The sequence below is a fragment of the Blennius ocellaris genome, assembly GCF_963422515.1.
Source record: "Blennius ocellaris genome assembly, chromosome: 4".
NCBI lineage: Eukaryota > Metazoa > Chordata > Actinopteri > Blenniiformes > Blenniidae > Blennius > Blennius ocellaris.
The window spans coordinates 13,398,360-13,419,302 of NC_137653.1; the positions used below are offsets into that span (position 1 = coordinate 13,398,360).

General features: G+C 41.6%; 1 protein-coding gene across 1 annotated transcript in view; it reads left to right on the forward strand.

Annotated features, from left to right (window-relative positions):
* The window catches only part of col7a1 (collagen, type VII, alpha 1), a 66,940-nt gene extending 56,068 nt beyond the window's left edge, over positions 1 to 10,872 (forward strand). The window contains exons 108-118 of the mRNA XM_080495431.1: positions 14 to 76; positions 157 to 219; positions 369 to 485; positions 1,974 to 2,051; positions 2,541 to 2,594; positions 2,717 to 2,765; positions 5,488 to 5,571; positions 5,973 to 6,098; positions 8,442 to 8,609; positions 9,047 to 9,229; positions 9,321 to 10,872. Coding sequence (XP_080351557.1) covers positions 14 to 76; positions 157 to 219; positions 369 to 485; positions 1,974 to 2,051; positions 2,541 to 2,594; positions 2,717 to 2,765; positions 5,488 to 5,571; positions 5,973 to 6,098; positions 8,442 to 8,609; positions 9,047 to 9,229; positions 9,321 to 9,349 — 1,014 coding nt within the window. The 3' untranslated portion in view covers positions 9,350 to 10,872. The remainder of the gene's footprint in view (positions 1 to 13; positions 77 to 156; positions 220 to 368; positions 486 to 1,973; positions 2,052 to 2,540; positions 2,595 to 2,716; positions 2,766 to 5,487; positions 5,572 to 5,972; positions 6,099 to 8,441; positions 8,610 to 9,046; positions 9,230 to 9,320) is intronic.
* The last annotated feature ends 10,071 nt before the right edge of the window (positions 10,873 to 20,943 follow it).

The following is a 20,943-nucleotide window of genomic DNA, read 5'->3' on the forward strand; positions in this document are numbered from 1 at the left end:
TGTTGTTCTGCAGGGAGATCTCGGACCTCCTGGAGCTCCTGGAAGCACTGGAAAAGAGGGACTTGTTGGTCCAAAGGTTTGTCACATCAACAACAACTTGTTTTTCTTATTATTTTGCAAAAATTTGCCAAATATGGATTTTCTTTGCGAGTTTAGGGTGATCGTGGTTTTGATGGACTCGGTGGACCTAAAGGAGCCCAGGGAGAAAAAGGCGAAAGGGTCAGTTTCTTATTTTCTGCTTTTGTCGCTGCAAATCTAAAAGTAGCCTATTTTAATCAGACAGTATGCTGTTTTCTGCATCACTCAAAAATCACTCCCAACTATCGGAAACCTGAAGACACAGTTAATGAACTCTTTATCTCATGCAGGGTCCATCTGGTGTAGCTGGCCCCCCAGGTCCCAGAGGAGCAGACGGGGCTTCTGGCTTGACTGGCGCACAAGGACCAGCTGGTGCTAAAGGACCTGAGGGGCTCCAGGGACAAAAGGTGGCTGTTTTTACTTTGATTTGATGATTTCTAATCCCAGACTTTGGCCATTTATTGCATCTTTAGGGGCAGATAGCGCTCAAACTGAAGATTTTTCAGGTGACAATGACACTATTATTATTATTAAGGTTCCCTTGTCACAACAGGACATGCATGCTGGATTAGTTATGCCTGTGCACAGATTTGATGCTGAGCTGGCGGAGAAAAACAGCGTAGACCAAAAGCCAGAATAGACAAAATGATCTGCGATGCCACACGCAGTGTGCACACAATAGCAGTCGGCAGTAGAGTAGTGGCAACACAGATGGAAGTTTTGACATGAAAGTATGATGTAATGCGTATTGTTCAGTTTTGGGTTATTGCTGTGGATCTTCTTTTGTTCGCCTTCTTCACCTGACTCCTATTTTCAACAAGTGAGTTGTGCATTGCTCTATGATGATTGACAGCTTGATGAGCCCCACGTTTGTCTGGCTCGTCTGCTTCACCGACAGGTAAAAAGACAGCAGGTGACAGAGGAGCAGACGTGCATCAAGTCTCTCTGAAAGATTAGACTGAGTGACTGAGAGATTCTCCTGACTGCAGCATTATTTACCAACACACACATCCTGGTCGTCACTTCATCCAGCTTGGGGTGAAAGCTGTTGCTCTTCAAATACCTTATGTATATTAGTCTATGTGCATATCTGAGTGCATGTTATATAATCACTCCTGAAATAAATGATCAACATGCATCTACAAAGCTGTACTATTTGTTAATTTTCTTCCAGTAAACACATTGAAACAACTGGAAGAAAGGTTTAGTAACTCCAAAAATTGTTGTTTCATAGAGATGAAGGTAGGACCGACGTATTTACAACTTTGCAGCATTGTGATGGAACGCCAGTCTCCTCTGGACTCACTTTTCCATAGCACAGCACTAGAAAAAGAACAGAAGCACCAAAGCTTGTTATGTTTGCATGTGCAGCTATTTCTGTGATCTGCAGCAAGTCTATTATCAGCGCAAGAAATTACATGAATTATGTCATGAAGAAGACTTTATAATTGCCATCTGTCACCCCATGGATTGAAATATTTTGTCTTGTCATAATTTTCTGCTTAGAGATCACATAGAAATTCTGGTAATCGCATTGCAGATGTGAGACTCCAGTAATCCCCATAAATGTTAGAAAATAAGGAAGTGGCAATGTCTACATTTAGAGCGTAATTGCAAAGCAATTGCAATTGAAGAGAAAGTTGTCTTTGAACAGGAATACTGCCGGTTTGTGATAGTTACAAACTACAGATATTTAGGAAATGATTTGCGTTCAAAGAAACCCCCCCCCCCCCCCCCAAAAAAAAACAGATTCCAGTTCACTGCCACAACCACAAGCCAACCAAACCCAACACAACACACAACCAAGCACATCACTTAGGTAGCCCCAATTCCAAGGTTTTCTGTTCCTTATCGATTTGTTCTGAGCTGTATTGTTTGTTTGGCCTGTGTGACAGGGAGAGAGGGGTCCAATCGGTCCCGCCGTGGTTGGTCCCCGCGGTATCCCGGGGATCCCAGGGGAACGAGGAGATCAGGTTTGCGCCACGATTGTTTCTTTTTTTTCCCTCTTGATTGATTGATACCTTGGCATTGGTCTTAAATGGGAAACTAGTTCCTGAGTAAATACTGCTATTCCTAATAAAACATAATTAAATACCATTGTGGAATTTCAAAGTATTTTTTTAAAATTTTTAGAAAAGCTCCTTTGAGAAAATGTCTTGCTTCATTCCACATCCAAAACTGGTTATATAAAATAACAGGCATACGTTTCACTAAACCTGTATGCTTTTTGTCATGACGACACTCACTGAGTCTGTAAACGATCATGTGAAATGTGACTTGCTGTCTGTGTAATGCCATTGAAATGTCTGTACAAAATGGGATGTGGGACAATTCCTGATATAACCTTCCATTTTGGCTGTGGAATTTTTTTCATGTGCTGCACCTGGTCTCAGTCTAATATATTCATGAGATTCAAACCTCTTTGTGGATTGTGCCTGCCCTAATACCTGTCCGTGTTACAGGGAGAGCTGGGCCCAGATGGAGCCAAAGGAGACAGGGGAGAGCCAGGCATGACGGTCAGTGCTTGATCTTTACCTCGGGACATAATCGGAAGTCACACCAACAGCACAGACAGATTTACACAGTTGATGCTGAGGCCCAGTTTCTAAGTGCGTTTCTCCTTTTATTTTGAATTCAGGAGTATGAGATCAGAGAGTACGTCCGCACAGAGATGAATCAGCACTGTGGTGAGTGTTTTCATGCCGCTTGCATTGCTAATTTACAACGGTGCTGTCCTCATCTTGAACTTCAGATGGTGATCACATCAGCCATAGCCTCAGTTGAACTCTCAAGGCAGAATAATTGATGAGAAGTTACAGAGATTCACATGGATTCACAGGCTGTGACTCTTTCACACTGACCTTTATTATTCTCTCTTTTCCCCCCTCTTTCTGACCATCTGCCTGATCCTCAGCGTGTGGAGGTGAGTGAGATGCTCAACTGCCGCTTGTTCTGCTACAGCAATGGGAAAAAAAAAGATTAAAGCTGCAAGCAGCCTTGGTCAGGACCTTACACCCTGGCCCGTTGCGGTCAGCTCAATCATGGCCCTGTTCCCAGCATCACAGTTCACTGTCTTATAGCTGTGATTGGATGTGGAGTCTCACGCAACGTGTTTCAGGCAGATCTGAGGACGTACACCCCGCTTCCTGTTTCCAGCTGGTAGTGCCATGGCTGATGGCTGTAATTGTTATAAGGCTGTGATGAGGGCCGGACTCTGATGCAATATGTCAACTTTGAGGCTGATCTGAACTTTGGCGCTACGAGTAACAGTAATCAGATGGTCATGTTGAGTCACAATCGTGACTTGTTCTAGGTGTTCGATCAGGTGTATTTAATTTTTATTTTTTGTTTTGTTTTCCAATGCATTACAATGACAGGAGGCAGGCAGTGGGATTTGGCAATCAAAACCAAACAGCTCCAGTAACCACAAAGTTATACATAGGTTTTGAGCAGAAATGTGTCCTCTGTTGTTTAATAGTGTTTTGAAGCCATGTTTGCCCTCCGAGGATATAGGGTTTGCACGAGAGCCAATTTAAGTTTTGCAGCAAAAATCGTATTTTTGAATGGCAAATTTCCAACTGCCTGTTGGATTTAGATCAGGGGTGTCTGGGATTTTTAGATCTTGTTGCGAGGAACAAGTGAGTTTGGGTTTCATCTCTCTATGACATTCCCACGGGCCGTGGTGCCATTTGACTGTTTCTGGGTTGTTCGAGAGAGCACATTTTACCACTTTGCGGTTTGATTTGTGCATTTTCTTACATTTTTTGCCAGTCCAGATGAATGTGCCAAATTTGTTTCACTTCTGGAGCATATTTGGGGGTCAAATTTGGGTCATATGCAGTTTCAGGAGAAGAAACAAACGATAATAATAAACATTAAAAAATACAATAGGGTCTCGCTCTTCGGCCAAGACCTCCATTGGAGACCTTCGCTTACGGGCTCTAATAATAGACATTACAAATAAAATAGGCTCTTGCCCTTCGGGCTCTGAGGCCACCTGTAATATAATGTAATGTCATGAATGGCTCCTTGTTTGCGATACATTGTTCGAGTTTCATGGAAAAAATCATGGGCTTATATTTTAGGTTTTTATCATTCAAAAACTACAGGACATCATCGTGTACACACACACACACACACACACACACACACACACACACACACACACACACACACACACACACACACACACACACACACCCACACACAGTTGGCAACCCAAGCTTGTACTTACATCTTGCGCTTGCATCAAGCTTTTCAAAATACTCGTCTGGCATCATGATTCGTTTCCACTGCTGCAGGTTTCAGAGAAATATACCGATTTAAATCACTCCAACTTCAATATACACCCGCCTGTTCACCCCTACAGAGCGCATCTCGAGGTTTTGTTTTCACCGGGTGGCTTGCTTTGTCTACCAGAACTGACAACGCCCTTAGAATCAGATCCCCTCTCTTATGACGCTTGTCCACTATTTAAACTTTATTTCTGTGTGTCTGTTGGCGCTTTTCCACGAGTTCCTACTCAGCCTTACTCGACTTGACTCTACTCACTAGTGACTCTTTCCCATTTCGTGTTTCCTGCTCAACCGAGGTTCCAAGTGGACTAAGGTGAGTAGAAAATGTGACGTTGACTCTCGGCTTTAAATTGAGAGTCTTTTAGTCCAGATCAACGATCTTGGTACCTTTAAAGTACCAAGATTGCCGACACGAACTATTCTAAATCATATTCTCAGTTTAATATACAGTTGCAAATTGTGTGCAAAGGATGGCATCCTCAAGTATGAAACCCATACACATCCCCACACACTGGCTTTCAACCCTGATGATGCTTTGCCCGGCCTCTATACTACAGCTTCCGTCAGTACTCAGATCTTCTCGAAGCATTTTCCATTCAGTTTTGCCTTATCGATAGGTAGCACTTGGTACGTGGCTGACTCAGAAGACCTGTTTACTTATTTCCATTACTTGATCGTAGCCAACCCACACTGTTACATTTACACGTGTCTCAACAGCAGTGACTGAAGTCATTAAAGGATCACAGCAAGTTTCTTGAGGATTCTCGTGTTGAGCAGTCTAACAGAAACGTGGTGGATCCTTTCAGCAGGTGTCTGTGTTGGAGTGGTGTGTTTGATGTTTGTGGTGCTTCAGGGGTTGTTGCAAACTCATGTGTCCACAAGTTTTACTACTAAAGTGTTCTGGCCTTTTTTTCCTTTCTTTCTTTCTTTATTTTTTTTTATCATTTCGCTTACCCCCCCCCCCCCCCCCCCCCCCCCCCTCCCCTCCCCACTCCCCCCACCCCCCACCCTTTCCTCCCTCCCGTGTAACACACCTGGTCCCTCCCGCTCTCTGAATCCTTCCTTTGCTCTCTCGGTGTCTGTGTTTGCTCCCCGCCCCATCTGGCTCCCTCAGGTTCAGGCTCAAACCCTCGGCCCCAGGCGGCGGTAAGGGCTCGGCCTGCACCAGAGACACAACTGGTACTGAAGGGTCAAAAGGGTGAGTGTGTCCTTCCATCGCGCTGCTTTTTGATGTCAGTCTGGTCGTCTGTCTTTGTGTCTGTCCCTAACAGTCCGGTTTAAATAGTGGTGTGGCATTTGGAGACCTCTGAGCATTGGGTGGTTTTCTCATCAAGAAAACAGAGAACTCCATTTGTTCCCACTTATAAATATGCTTTTTTTGTCCCATGATATCAATGATATCAACCATGATAATACAAAACAGAAATGGGGTAAACTCTTTATCTGAAAGAGCTGTTCAAAATACAAAATGTGTACATGATTTTGTAGGCTTTTTCTATTGAAGAGAGTCGAGAACTCTCGTTCAATATGAAGGTCAGTTGTCATCAGATTAAAGTGAAGAATGCCAGTGTGTCTTGTGTGGTGCGGCTTCTCTTGCAGGACGTGAGCTGCGGGTGGTGGTGAACACCAATGACCCAGACTATGAGCACATCTACTCGATCGAGGCCTATGATGATCCCTTGGAGGAGCTGCTCTTCTTCACTCCATCTGCCAACCAGAGTGATGGTACTGTGTGTGTGTTTCATACTGTGTCTGATGTTATCATGTAGTGAAGCAGCGGAGCAGCACAGCTGGGTATCGTACATTTTGAGAAGCAAAAAACCTGTTTATTTTCTCTGCTTGAAACTTAGCCCTTATCCTCGGCTCAAAATAAATGTGGCGTACTAGGTCTTAATGTCATATAGTTGTTTTTTATGAACAAATATGCCGACAGTGAAAACATCGAGAAGCTTACAGGGGGCAAAAACATGAGAAAAGAACCGGGATTCCAACCATCAATTCACTCAGTGCAACACAAATAATGTCAGGTTCCCTCTTGTCGTGTTGGTAGATGTGGTCTGTGTTGGAATATATGAGGCCCGCTATATAAATCACATTTAAATTTGATATTCCTTCTTGTTCCATTTCGCTAGGTCTTGAGCCAAGTATTCAACTGCAAATTAATCTAAGTATTTGTTACTGAGCTCTGTTCCTTCCCAGATCACTGACTTTAGATTTGTCTTTAAAGGGGTTTTGTGTCTCATGATCAGTCTTCATTCCAGCCATATCCTCAGGACAGTAGCTCTAGTCATGGGTTATATTCCTGCCAATATAGTGTTCACTGCACATGATTACTGCGCATGTTGCCTCCCACTCTGGTACAAAGCTTTGGATCAGCTATGGGTCACACCTGTGGGTGGAAATGCTGAAAAAACGCAGCTTTCTCATGATAATATCCTCTGTTCTTCTTCTCAAGTGACTCAACTTTGTCAGAGTTTCATTGCTTAATTTTGATCAGAGTCACCACGGATGACCCAGTTGACTACGTAGAGGGTTTTAGTTTGTTTTAGTTATTATTATTTATTTTTTAATGATCATGATTGAGCTTCTTTTTTTTTGTTTTTTTAAGGAAACCATGGAGACAATAAAATGGTGAATACCATCTCCAATTTGTATTGAGGACCTGCAGAGAGCTTTATGGCTCAACAATAGAGTTTAACAAATTGCTGTCCCCAGTCATGCAGTCATGGATGGCCAGCATGCAACATGAAACTGTGGCTGAGGTGACCCCACATTAGCCCTCTCATCCAGGCATTATACATTATCCAAATTTCAGCTGGACAGTTAGGTGAACTTATACCTAATGCAAACAAGCTGACAACGGAGAGCGGAATTGTAAAAGCACACAGACAACACAGGCTTATATTAACATTCCACATGATACTACAGATATCTTGCCAAGGTTTGAAGTGACACCTGCAAATGAGATCTGAAAGTCAAATAGCCTTCTTGACCTCTCACACACATGATTTTACCACTTGCCCCCAAGAGGAAGTATGATGTCAATACTAGGAGAGAGGTCATATGTCTATTTTAGACCACATGCACAATGTGCATTTGCAGTTTTATGCATGACTTAAGCTGCACTATGTCAAGAGGAGGGAAGCTCTGTGCAAACTGACCCAACCTCAAGGACATTGCTGGTGATAATAGGGGTCTACGACTCGTAGCCCACACAACTGCACAGAGCTCAGAGTATGCAAGCAGGCCGGGGTTGCAAGCATAAATATGCTTCTCTTGTTATTTTGACATTGTTTGCAGAATTCTTCATCTGGGATTTATCTCAAGGTGCTCACTATTATTGCCAAGCCCTACTTTAATCTTTTGAGATGTTCCAAGATAGCAGAATGGGACTTAATAGCCCTTTTATGACAATTCAGTAACTGGAAACCTCAATGCCGCGTCCGTATTATCATCACCCTGTTCACTCCAGGTACCTGGTTTTTTTCTGGTTTTCCTCTTTCCTAACATCTCCCTGGAATTAAAGTCCCAGTGGAAAGCATATAGAGAATGTTGATTATGGCACTTGAGATGCATGATGAACAGCAGATAAAATGAAATCAGAGCAGTTTTTGCTTTTTACCTTGTGTGTCAAAACATTTCAAATAGACCTTGAACATGTCATTCCAAGTAAACCGACCAAAATGGAACAAAACATTATTTTTGTCAATGATTTTCTGAAAAGCTGTAGGATGTGATACCAGCCCTGGTTTTAATAGATCCCACAGACATTGCTGTGTGATGAACACAATATGCTTCATCAGATTTGTCCCATTTGTGTCTGCATTTGATCTTGTGCTCATTTCATGTCTGTGAGACGATCCAGAGTTTTTTTCTGAAGCAGTTTGCTACAAGTGCTGAGTTGGTGACCTCTTGTGCCTCTGGCCATCTTGAGATATTCACGATCATCATGTTAATGTCCTTCTCTTTTCTGTTTTTTAACTAGTCTCTGCTGTTTGTGATATGTCTCATTGTCTGTGTCTGTTTGTGTGTAAATGTTTTGTGTCTCTTGTGTGTGTGCATCCTCAGGTGAGGTTGTCAAAAAGGAATCTGAAAAAACAGTCAGTGTCGGAACAAGTAAATCAGCGAGTGCTGACAGTAAGAAAGCAGCTGCTGGTCAGAAAACAGTGAAAGTTACACCTCTGAAAGCAGTCAAGCCCAAATCAGTCAGGTCCAAGAGGACAGTCAAAGGGGAAGGTAAACCAGCTGCTATCATCCTGTCCGGGGATTATTTCAGGGTTATTCTTGCCCGTCTGGTGTCTGGTGCTCCTTGTATGTCTCAGGCTGCACTGTTGCTGCTGACTTGTGTTTGTCTTCATTACTATGCAAATTAGGTTGAAGTTATCTTTACTATACTATATTTATGAATAAGGACGCATGCATCTATCAAAATAAGACAGGATAAAAACTAAGAATGTCCTTAAAGTGCTTTCTGACGCATTACTTTGCATGTTATTGTACCAGTATAGAAATAAATGGATGTTGTCAGTGATTGTGAGTGCTCGTTTTGGGGCTGTGATTCATCTTATTGTTGCTCTGCACTTGCTCCTTTGTATCAGTCCTGCCTGCCTTTTTTTTTGTTTGTTTCTCGTGCACATGCATGCACACTTCTCACATGTGTCTGGTTGCTGCAGCTCAAGAAGACCTCTGCCTGCTGCCCATGGACGAGGGGAGCTGTGTGCGATACACTCTGCGCTGGTACTTTAACAGCCAACTTCAGGTCTGCAGGCCCTTCATCTACAGCGGCTGTGAAGGAAACGACAACCGCTTCCTTCACCTGGAGGAGTGTGAGGAGGCCTGCCTACAAGAGGCCGAAGGTAAAAAGGAAAACAATATGAACACACACACACACGGAAGTCACACAAAGGTATTAAACTCATTCAAACTCGCCAATGATCTCTTGTGCAGGTTCTCATCCTCTGAAGACAGCGCGATGATAGTGGCCAATTCTTCCCCTCCCACAAGAATGTTAACATCTATATAGCTTCATGGAGCAATATTTTGTCAAATGTCAGTGCTTTTATGTGTTTTTGTTTATTTATTGCTTCTTCAAACCAAACAAATGTTACACCAAAAAAAGGGGGGGATATAAGAATACCTCCTTGATTTCTTTGTTTTGCCTTGCAAATAACGACTGTTTAGCATTTGCACACTGAAAACCATATTTACTTGAGTACGTAGTTGAGTAGTTTGTATGTTCAATTCAGTTACTGTGGGACACTGGTAAGAAGACTAATATATAATTCACCTCATGGTGTAATTAAACAGTTCATAAAGAAGTACCAACTTGCTGAAGCTAAATGTGTTTCAGTATTTTGATGGTCATTAAGACCTGGTGCATTTTGCTGTTGTAAAATATTACTTCAGACATGTTTCCAGGAAGCCTGTTATTACACTCAATGCAGCAGTGTGACCCCCGTGGTCCTCCAGGTTGGAGGTGGGACAGGGGGCAAATAACCTGCACCCTTAAATAAGTTCTTATTACAGAAACCCAAATTAGCAATGCTGCTGCCCTCTACTGTATGGAGTGAGATGTTGAGAAGACCCATGATTCACTAAGACTGAAGAGGAATAAATAACAGAGTAACGAGTTCAGTGTCAAAAATCCAAGAAATAAAAAAACGTTGTGCTTCCTATTTGTACGTGAGGGCAAAATTGTTCATAATAACTTAACAAAGTTTTGTTATGTTTATTCTTATCCTTTTGTACAATTATGACTTGGATGCGAAGTTTTTGGGGGGGAAACTTTAAACTTTAAAACTACTTCACAGACGTGCAATACACCACAAGTAAATTAATCAATAAATATTGTAGTATATCAGTATAAATAAACACAAAACATGGATGTAAAAGTTTTTAAATTATGAATTTAAAATTTTATATGAAATATGCGTATGGCTTCAGCCTTCAACAACCGTCTGTAATGACCACCGTTTTACTGCAGTGCACCTCGTGAATAACAATGATTCTCCTCCACATTTTTGTGTACATTTGGTTACTCCTTTAAATGACTTTTCTTTTTCAAAATATAGTTGGAAATTAATGATCAAGATCAAACCATGACATTGATCAAACAGTAACTTTTGTCATTGTCTTTGTGCAAATGAGAAACATTTTCCCCAAATAACTTCCAATGCATTTTTTACACTGAAATAGCTATGCAAGCAGAATTACATAGGATTAACAATAAGGATATAATATAAACATTTGTATTTTATATGAAGAATCAAGCACAACATATCTGGCAATATTTTGTATATAATGTTTTTTCTTTTCTTTTTAATCGGGGAAGTTGAGCTACTTGTCATGACTGCATGTTTACCTGTCAGAGAAAAGGTGCTATTTTTAAAGGTATTTTTATACTGTTCATTGAAGGTGTGAGTTTGTTGTTGTGTGGTACAAAGTCTGTAGTATTATCAAACATTTTAATAAGCATTTATAATAAACCAAAGGTTTGGTTAAAAACAAAATGTGTGTATTGTGTGAGTTCATTTTCTGTGTATCATTTAATACAGTAGTTTACAACGTGTGTGTGGGTGTTTTATAATTTTAGAATTGAGTTTCAATCCAAATTAGTATAATTTTGTTTCATGATTACATTCTATAAATATATAAAAACTTACCAGATATTTCAAAAGGGACGAGCAAGAGAATGTACAGTGTAGTTGAAACCCTGTGAGACAAAACTTCTCATTTCACACTTCAAAAACATGTGGATTAATCTTGATTAATGGATTAATGGAGTTAATGTGGATTAATCTATGAAATCTATTAGTCTTTTGAAAGGTTTTGGAGATTTTATCACGAGCCACATCAAAACGTGTTTTGTCCCTGTGACCTTTGCATGAATGCACGGCTCCGACTCTTGCTTGAATATTATTTCTTGATATGATTTGTCTGTTGATATGCATACAACAATGTACTTCCAGTGAATTAAATTTGTGACATATGTTGTCAAATGAGAGGATGAGATGTGAAATTAAGTGTGCCCGCCTGAGTCAAGAAGAGAGGGAGAGAGTAGGTGTGTGTGTGGGACTGATTAGACGTTCTAATTTCATCAGCGCATTTTATTAATGAGAGGATTTTCTGCTTGTTGGCCACGACTCCTCCCTTGGTTTTCTTCCATGCTCTCTGCCCTGCGTTGATTTCCCTTGCTTCGAGGCACACTGATTCCGTATCAGCCTCGTCGCACTTCTGCTGGCCTCACACAGGTTTATCGACTCCTCGTCCTGATCCTGTGCCATTACCTAATTTCAAAAGTTATCTCCGTCAGCTCCACCTCCTGCTGTGTGGGCCGGTGCGTGTTGTATGGTACCGTGTGACAACTTTAACAAATTACTGTGGCAAGGACATGATCGTGACATGCTGACAGTGATTGTGGATGGAAAGATGAACGGGTGGAAAAGGCTTCAAACTGCTCAGGCGATGGACACGCAGTCGCTTGTGTGCACTCTGTTGCAGTGTCGCACTAAACAGCCACCAACTAGGAAGCTGATTTATTTATTTATTTATTTTTTGCGTGAGTAATGCTGACATTTTAACTGGAGGCTGGTGTTGTTTATAGTCAGTTTTCAGGATTAAAGTTGGCAGAATAATGGTGTCATCTCTACTTTGCAAATGTAATTGGAAGCTCTCCAAATTAGCTCAAACATTTTTCAACACAGAGGATAGCAGAAATACACACACTAATTGTGTCCCTTATTTGTTAGTGCACTTAATTTGCTTGGAAGGATTTCCAACCTGGATGGAGGACACAAACATGACTGTTGTTTTTCTTTGCTAAATGTCAGCACCTGCAGTCCGTGCAGTAAAGGGGTATATCAGCATTAGACTTGATCGAATATAAGTGTCAAATTTAAGCTGTACTGTATTTTACACTTATTTAATACACTCAAGGTGACATTTTTCTTACAAGCCGCTTCCAATTCCTGAAGATTTAGTAATCCCTGGCTGTTCCACTTCATCACGACAGGAGTTGCTTTATATAATATGCCTTTGTTTTTATTAACATATCTGAAATACAGAGAAGCAGAAAATTGTTTTTATTGCTGATAGAGAATAATAGTGACGTATTCTGGTGTCCAACCAACCAAATCGTAGCAGATGCAGTATTAGAGCGATTTTTCATTCGTAAAAAGTAACGGAGAGAAGCAGCATAAAATGAACTGAATCTCTCAGGTGGAAGAGGCTGCCTGCATTCACTGCATAAGATGAATCAACATTAAATAAAGTGAAAGTTTTCCTTCAACTAATGAAAGTATTAAAATTCCTCAGCTATAGACCGTATCTGCATATAACTTCTAAATGCAAAATCAGCAGAGGGTTTTATTTTTGCTTGTTCTGATGCTAAACACTGCAGCTTCATCCTCCACAGTAACTTATGTAAACATGTCAGGATTTTTGGAATGGCTTTGTTTTACTCAAACACAACCTCAGCCTGATCTTTTTTATCTGTTCGGCGTATTGGCGTCTGTGTGTGTGGGTGCATGTGTGAGTGCTTACTGGCACACACACACACACACACACACACGTATTTCATCATGATGCATGTGCTACAGATACATTTCATGTGTCCTAAAAATAGCATCCTTTGTTGATTTCAGTCGCTTTACTCAAGGCACCAAAGCCTTTAGTGTGGTATCACAAGTCTCTGAGAGGACTGTGTATGTGTGTGTTTGTGTGTGTGTGCGCGCGTGTGTGTGTGCATGTGTGCGTGTTGGAGGGCATGCATGTAGGAGACTTACTGCAAAATTGTGGCTCGACGAGAGAAGGAGCGCTTTAATAATCGCGACTGATTTGATATTCACTCTGTTACCTCTCCGGGTCCTAAGGGCTCTCTTTCAGAACACAAACAGACATACACACTTTGAGTTTGTGAGTCAGGGTTGTCCTTCACAGACTTATGCTAATGTGTGTGTGAATGTGGGATGCACTGCACTGTAATTTGATATGAACTAAGTGCTCGTTGCACTGCATTTATGTGCTGAGCTGTATCGATGCTGTAGTAATTCCCACCATAACAGGAGCACTGCTGGCACCAAAAACTTCAACTCATCATAAAGCATTATTGAGCTCATGAGTCCATGCATATAGAAGAGGAGAGCGCCTGCATATATTTGAATAGTTTAAACAGTTAGTAAAAGGATGGTTGATGACACTTTTTTTCCGCTGGTAAACTAGACATTTTGGAAAATACCCTTCCAATAAAAATTCATAGAAGATCAAATCTGTTTCGTTTCTGGATCCATGACCTTTCAAAGCTATTTTCAATTGGTTATGATCCTTCTCTAGTGGGTCTTGTGGAGGATCAATCCTGCACATGCTGCATACACAACAGTTACTCCCTCTGACTGTGAGCGCCAGAACTGCCACTCGTCGCCCCTCTCGGATGAAAAGTATCAAGAAGCACGTTAAGGAGTTGTTCATTTTTCCTCTTCGGTGACCTTGACTGTTTGAAGCCTCGGGGTCTTGTGCTGGCAGAAGCTGGATCGGTATAACCTCGCCAAGAGAGAGAGGCGCATGCCAAAGTCTCTCCCTCTGACAGTCCTCTCACTTTTGCTCTTTTTTTTTTTTTTCCCTGCCACCCACTTCCCTCCACGAGTACAAAGGCTGTTGCTATAGCAATGAAACATGCTGGAAATGTGCTCAATCTCACTTTTACCCTCTCAGCCATATTAGCATATGATCCACATCACTTCTATATTTGTTTCTATCCTACTTGCTTGTTCACATTGCTTATCAGACAAAACCAAGAGACCACTTGTGTGGGGGGGCCATTTTGGAGTAGAGACAGTGTCTTGTACCTGGATAAGTGTGTGTGTGTGTTTGTGTGGTGGGGAGTGTGCAAGGTTTGTGAAAAGCATAGAGCAAGTATGCTTTTTTTCCCCGACAGTTCCCTTCATACTGTGACCCTGTGTTTTATCCATTCGATCTCCTTAGCTTGTTGTCGGTGTAAGTTGGACCTCGTGAATTCTTGCTGTCCTGTAAGTCTTTCACTTGAGCACTTAGATTTGTGCCAGTCTAAGCATTTATTCAGTCTATTGATCTGAGAGTTCAGGTTCACCTCTCTGCCCCTGGCTGCACTGGGAACCTTCACAATGTGCAATTTCAATTAGAAGCGGCTATTGCACAAGATCATATCTTGGTTCGCTGCAAATTTCCCTGATTCTCAGTCCACTTCTATATGCATGGCATAGTCGTGCAAAAAGGATGTGCTTCACAAAATTTCAGGCTTCAAAGTTTGCCTTGAAAATGCTAAATAAATGTCGTGGTTGGACTGAAGAGTAACTTCCAGGACTTCCTCCTTCCAAACTGTGTAATTTCTCCTCTGTCTCACTTCTCCATGATCATGGTGCTTTTGACTTTGTTTAATTTTTTTCCTCCTTGCAGCAGATGACTCAGCTATTTAGCATATTGTCTTCATTATGGCAGTGATGAGGATATGCCACCTGGGTGTCACAATGCCTCAGCATTATTATAGGGCTCTCATGGGATATCTCAGACATTCTGGCCTAAATTAACATATGCCATTCCTCATCTCCTCATACTGTCATTCAGAGGCCTGCACTTTGTTTTCTATCATGTCTGCTCAAACTTATCAGGACAAGAGATTAGTATTTTTAAGCATCTCTGCTCTCCTTATCTGTGATTCTCCTTTCCCAGCATCCACCTCCTTCCTTCATTCTCTAAGCCCTGCAGTGATCCACTTCCATAATCTGTAATTTCGCAGCTGACTAGGAAGCAGAGAAGGCTGACAACTGTTAGTTATTGGTGAGATGGCAGTAAGACATGAATCTGTTTATCCAGACTGTTGTAGAGACGTAGAGAAAATCCTGTGCAGCACGGAACCCGGCTTCCATAATTTCTCAGTGGACATGAATCAGTTGTTTTCTAATGTTGCTCCATAAGTAACTGGGAGGTGAGGAAGGTCCATTTACTGTGAATAAAAGATACAGTCACTTATATTGCTCAACATCTTCATGGGGAAAAAAGAAAAGTTGGCATTAGGTCCTGCGTTCCACGACCCCGAGCTGGGCTCCAACCACTTTCTGCATCGCCACCCAATCAGGATTTTACACTTTTATAGTATTAATATTAACATTAATCAATGCATGTCCGACATCACAGTGTGTATCAGTAATATGAGTCTCACAGCTGCTGCTGCTTTCAAAGCTGATTTTTAAAGCAATTTCCATACTTACATTTTTATATCTATACCATATATATTAATACTGCTGCACCATGTGATATATATATATATATATATATATATCATGAAAATAATTTATATATGTGGCCACTTTCCAGTGTTGATGAACTTATGAGCTAAGACATCCATCCATCTTCTACAGCAGGCTTATCAACCACTGGGGTTCAGAGCAAATCCTAACTGACATCAGGCAGTTTTTCTTATCAGTTTCATTTCTGTACAGCTCTTTAACTCCACAAGCCTTCTCTTTTTAAGTTCGTTTGTGATATCAGAAGTGTCACCGCATTTCCTCAGAGATGACTGCACTCCGTTGACTTCTGACCCCGGTAAGCAGCAGAAAAGAGCTGCCAGACGTCCTTGCAAGTCCTACTGCAGCTCACTTCTTCTGACATCATCTGTACTAACATTTGACTTGGTGCTACTGGGTTATGGCTCTGAAAGATTATAATCTTTACTTTTACAGATGACTTTTCTTTTTCCTGAATTACTTTCTTTTCCAGGCTCTGCTTTTTAAATGACCCCATCCAACCAGTACAGCTACCTAAAGTAATTGCCTATTGATTCATTAAAATCTGATTGGGATTTGTATAACAACTTACCGGTAACTCCAACACACAAGGAAAACGGGAGACGGACTCAGTTAAACTGTCTTTTTGTTGAGATGGAAGAAGACTGCTAAGTTGAGACCAAATATTATTTCCTCCTGGTCTGTGAGATGGATGTACAGTATGAGAGCTGTCTGAGAGGATGTATCAGTTTGGATTACTGAGCTCCAGGGATCTATCTCTGTTATTCAGCACATTTTATGTGGTGGGCTTCAAGTAATATCTTCACTCTGATTCAAATGGTGCCCCAAGGCTCCACTAAAAAAAGACAAACACAGATACCCATTTGTAGTGGAAGCTTATATAAAATGTTCAATATGATGACCACGGTGTTTAAGGTAAAGCCGGCTGCTGCTGTGTAGGAGAAGGCAGGTGTTGCCGAGTCGAGACGAGCCGGTAAGTGACAGGCTGAATGAGGAACAGGAAGGGCGGGATGAACAGAGGAATCATGGATGTCACACTGTGCACAGGGAGAGCAGACCACATAGACAGAGGTCAGAAAAGGAAGGGTCTGGGACTGAAAGCGTGAGGGAGGGGGAAGGTTGAAGTGACAGGTCAGTGCGCGCCTCATCTTCCATCCATCACTCAGTCCCTTTGTGGTTCAATCAAACCTGAAATGTCTTGACTGGAGTTGACTGCAGGAGCACAGGTGAACGTGTCGTCATGCAGACACCTGGGCCCACTTGTGCATAGCAAAGACAAAAATATCCTCCAATCAAATGTTCTGATGGTGATATGCCCCCCCCCCCCTTTTTTTTTTCTTAACTGAAACATGCATATGTAAATGTTGGACTTGGTGTGTTTTCGTAAAGGCTATATTGTATGCAATTCACAATGACAATGCATTTGCCGAGCTGGAGACTCAATATTCCATAATTGTTCTCAAGCCATGTTGTGTGCAGAGATAAAACTCATTTCACAGCCCATTAGACTTATTTGAAAGGCAACAGCCAGTGGATTCACAGTAACCCTGCGGCATTAAGAACATTTATGTATCACAGTGCCACCAACCTGCAAACTTAAACATGACTGACCAGCTGTGGTGGGTCACGCAGTCACGATGACACGTTCAATATTACACCCAGTGAGCAGGTGTGCGACGACTTCCTGGGTGCACTAATGAGAGGCTGAATCAGTCTACCCCCTTCTTAGGCAGAGCACCAGGAGCTCATACAAACACTTCAGAGGTGGCATTTAGTGAACAGCCTCTCTGTGACCTGCTTCCCCTTCTTTGTGCTGGCAAAAGGTAAATTTGTTTTTTTCTCATTCATAATGCAGGACTGTAATTGGTTGGACTCCGGTCAAATACCTCCTGAAGATGTTTTTGTTGTTGCCTCTTTTCTTTGTCCCTGTTTGCTTTATCTGTTTTGTTTCCTCTTACCCCCCCCCCCTTCCTTTTTCTTTACTCCTCTGCTCTTTATTGGCTGTCTTCCTCGCTCTACCTCACCCATAATCCTCTCTGTCTGCCCCATGACCATAGCTCAGCATTTGCCTCTCCTTTTGCAAACCTCAGCTCAAGGTCCATTCGTCAAACCGCAGAAGCTTCACAAAGACGTCTTCATACATGTTTTTCTTCTATTCAGCTTTCTTTTCTTTTCTTATCTCATGCACACAGTTATCAGGTCGCACAGTTTAGAGGTCAAAGATCTCATTTCCTGCATGAATGTTTTCTCAACTCGTGTGCCTTTTGTTGTTTTTTTGTTGGGTTTTTTTTTTTAAACACTGTAGTACTTCACCTCACTTCTGCTTTGTCATTGATAATTCAGTGAATTTAAACTCTCTTCTTCAGATGGTTTTATTGCTTGCTCTGCTCCGTTCAATCGGTTCAATCTTGCCTCTTGTGTTCAAGTGGTTTTCATTTGAGCAGGAAGCGGAGATGAGTCAGTAGGTGACACAGTGAGACACTGTGACATTTTAATTGGCACTGTCTCTCTTTATGGGACACTCCAGCCAGCTATCTTTTCAGTATACTATAATAAGGTCAACAATAAGGTTGTGTCCACAGGATGTTTCTGTCAAATTCAAGGGCAGGTCCGACTGTGACTGAATATAAATCACCTCTTAAACATGCCTCCATTACATGTCAATATACTCAACACTGCTGCAAAGGCTTGGAATTCAGCCTGTAATCCTTTAGAGAAGACGATCATTTTCATTACTATCAGCCTTGTTTGCTAAAGACTGTTTGTGTTCTGAAAAAAAAATTACAGCTAAATTTGATTAAAAAAAAACGTTTGACGGTGTCATCAAAACTGATTGTTTTATATTCAGTCTGAATGCATGAAGTCTCAGTAGTGCCAAGGCAACTCGTGCCAGTGTTCTTCCATCTTGATTGACCAGACACAGTGACACTGATTAGCTTGCAAAGATGCTTATGATCTCCAGAAGAATAAATCACGGCACTGAACGTGGCGATGCCAAGATTCCCTCTAGACCCCACCATAATGTGAACATTTATACAGTCTATTGCTTTTGTGTTGTGACTTTTTGTTGTTGTGTTGTGCTGTTTACACTTCTGGGCCACCGTCCATTTATGATTTGGTCTTTCAACTTTTGATCCCGGTTGAAATACCCGTACAAATAGTTTAACACCGAAACTGATTGACAGCAACATTTTGTGCGCATTTACTTTTAATACATGCGTGAGGTGATCCTGTCGATTTTTCATAAAGAAAATAAAAATTTTAAAACAAAAAACATCAACAGAAGTCTAAATTTGGTGGGGTTTTTTTTTTTTACTGCAATGTCCAAACAGAGTGTTCATGGAATATGGTTTTCATCTTGGCATGAATTGGCAGCACTATTATTCCGCTATTTCAACCAAGTGAGGTGAGGTTTAGGTTAGGTTAGGTTAGGTTAGGTTAGGTTAGGTTGTGTCAGCCTTGTGATGTCCTGCCCAGCCCCCCCCCCCCCCCACCACCACCACCACTAGCTCTAACTCTTCCCTCTCCAGACTGTCGGAAGCACATTGAGGCTCTGGATCTTGACTTGAGCCACAAGAGGTTATAAAAGTTTCTTTGCACCGACTGGGACAAAGATCACTTTCCTGCTCTGACTCATGAACAGACACAACATATGCATGTCGTCAATAATCCCCCACTGCAAAGGGTACAGTGAATGTACGAGCCTGTGCATTTGATTGCACCCATAAATGATTCCTGTGCGCATCGCTATGGAAACATGATTGTAGATGCTTTACAATCACTACCCTGTAAATAAAGAATAAAGCCTGAGAGAGGGGAAATAAATCTGTGCTTTATTGACGCCTTTAGCGGAAATCTCTCTCCACGGACAGGAGGTCACTGTACATAACTGCTAATCTCCCTGAATCCTGACAAGACTGAAGTTTAATTAGACTTTGGGATTTAGAAAGAAAAATACATACGTCTAATAGCATGTTTCTGTTCCTGCTTATTCTTAAAGAGTTGCTGAAATGTAGAAGACCTGCGATGTTTAGAGAGCAGCTGAGATGTGACAGAAAATCCAACCAATTGAAACACTTCAGAGGAAATGTCTTTATATATCCAACTTAAATATCAAAGAGAATAGCGTTCTTGGAGTTCTCGTCATCGTAACAGAGATTTGACAAACGTATGGGAGGAAATTGTCCTGAAAGCAAATAGAGACATCAAAGTTTCTGTTGACCGACTCATATATGGACTCTGAGATCACTGAGAGGAAGTGGATGTTGTCTGCTGTCGTTGTTGCTCCTTCTTAAGTCTCAAGTTCATGCCTCTTCTTTCAGAGTTTGTGAAAGACATTGCGGAAAATATAGGAAATCAGTACAAAGGATGAGCTGACGGAGAACACACCGTAAATGCATACGGTGTAGCTGTATACAACTTGTGATCAGAAAACGTTCATCTCATCATTCATGCAGGAATGCGATGAGAATGAACATATGATGGATGACAGTGATTCTGGCTTTTGTGTTTACATCACACACTCTTGTTGTGACTGATGCTTTACTCTGGACCCTGCAGCTTTAAACAATGTCATTATAGATTTTCACAAACTGGAGTGGATTTCCAGTCATCTTGTCGCGGGAGTTTTTCAGTGTATGTTTCTTGTTACGGTGTCTCTGTGAGTCCTCTCGATGACACTACGAGTACATTTGCTGTCTCGTATTGGGAGCGCGTGTTTAGATGCCTTTCTGTATCTCCGCTTGGCTAAGTCACATAGACATATGGCATGTGGGTGTTTGGCAGATGCTTCTAACCACTAGCGAGCTTAGCATTTTTATGTGACTGTTTTTGCAGAGAACTTCAGGTTGGTAGCAAGGGCAATTTACAGTTTTCGTGTTTAATAGGGGGGGGAGAAGAAAGGGGGAACAGCAGCTGTGCGCTTACAGGTTGCCTTAGGTAAATGTGTGGCGCAGTGAACGGAAAAAGGTGGGCTACAAAGACACCAAGACGACAATGTGATGGAGAGTCAAGTGGGTTACTGAGAGCAGAGACATTGTGCAGAAAAACTGTGTGGAAATCTGGAAGCAATCACACAGAGTTGTTATGTTAAACTATATTTTCAGCTCAAAACATACACACTCTTCCCCTGCAATTATCATCCCTACACATGAATTTCCATGCATAGAAAGCTATATTTTTATGCACGGTAGTTGGTCTAACCAGTTATTATCAAATATGTTCTTCGGTTGCAAGCTGTAGATGTATATTTACTGGAAAAAATTGCTAATGTGGTTGTATGATGCATTTATCAA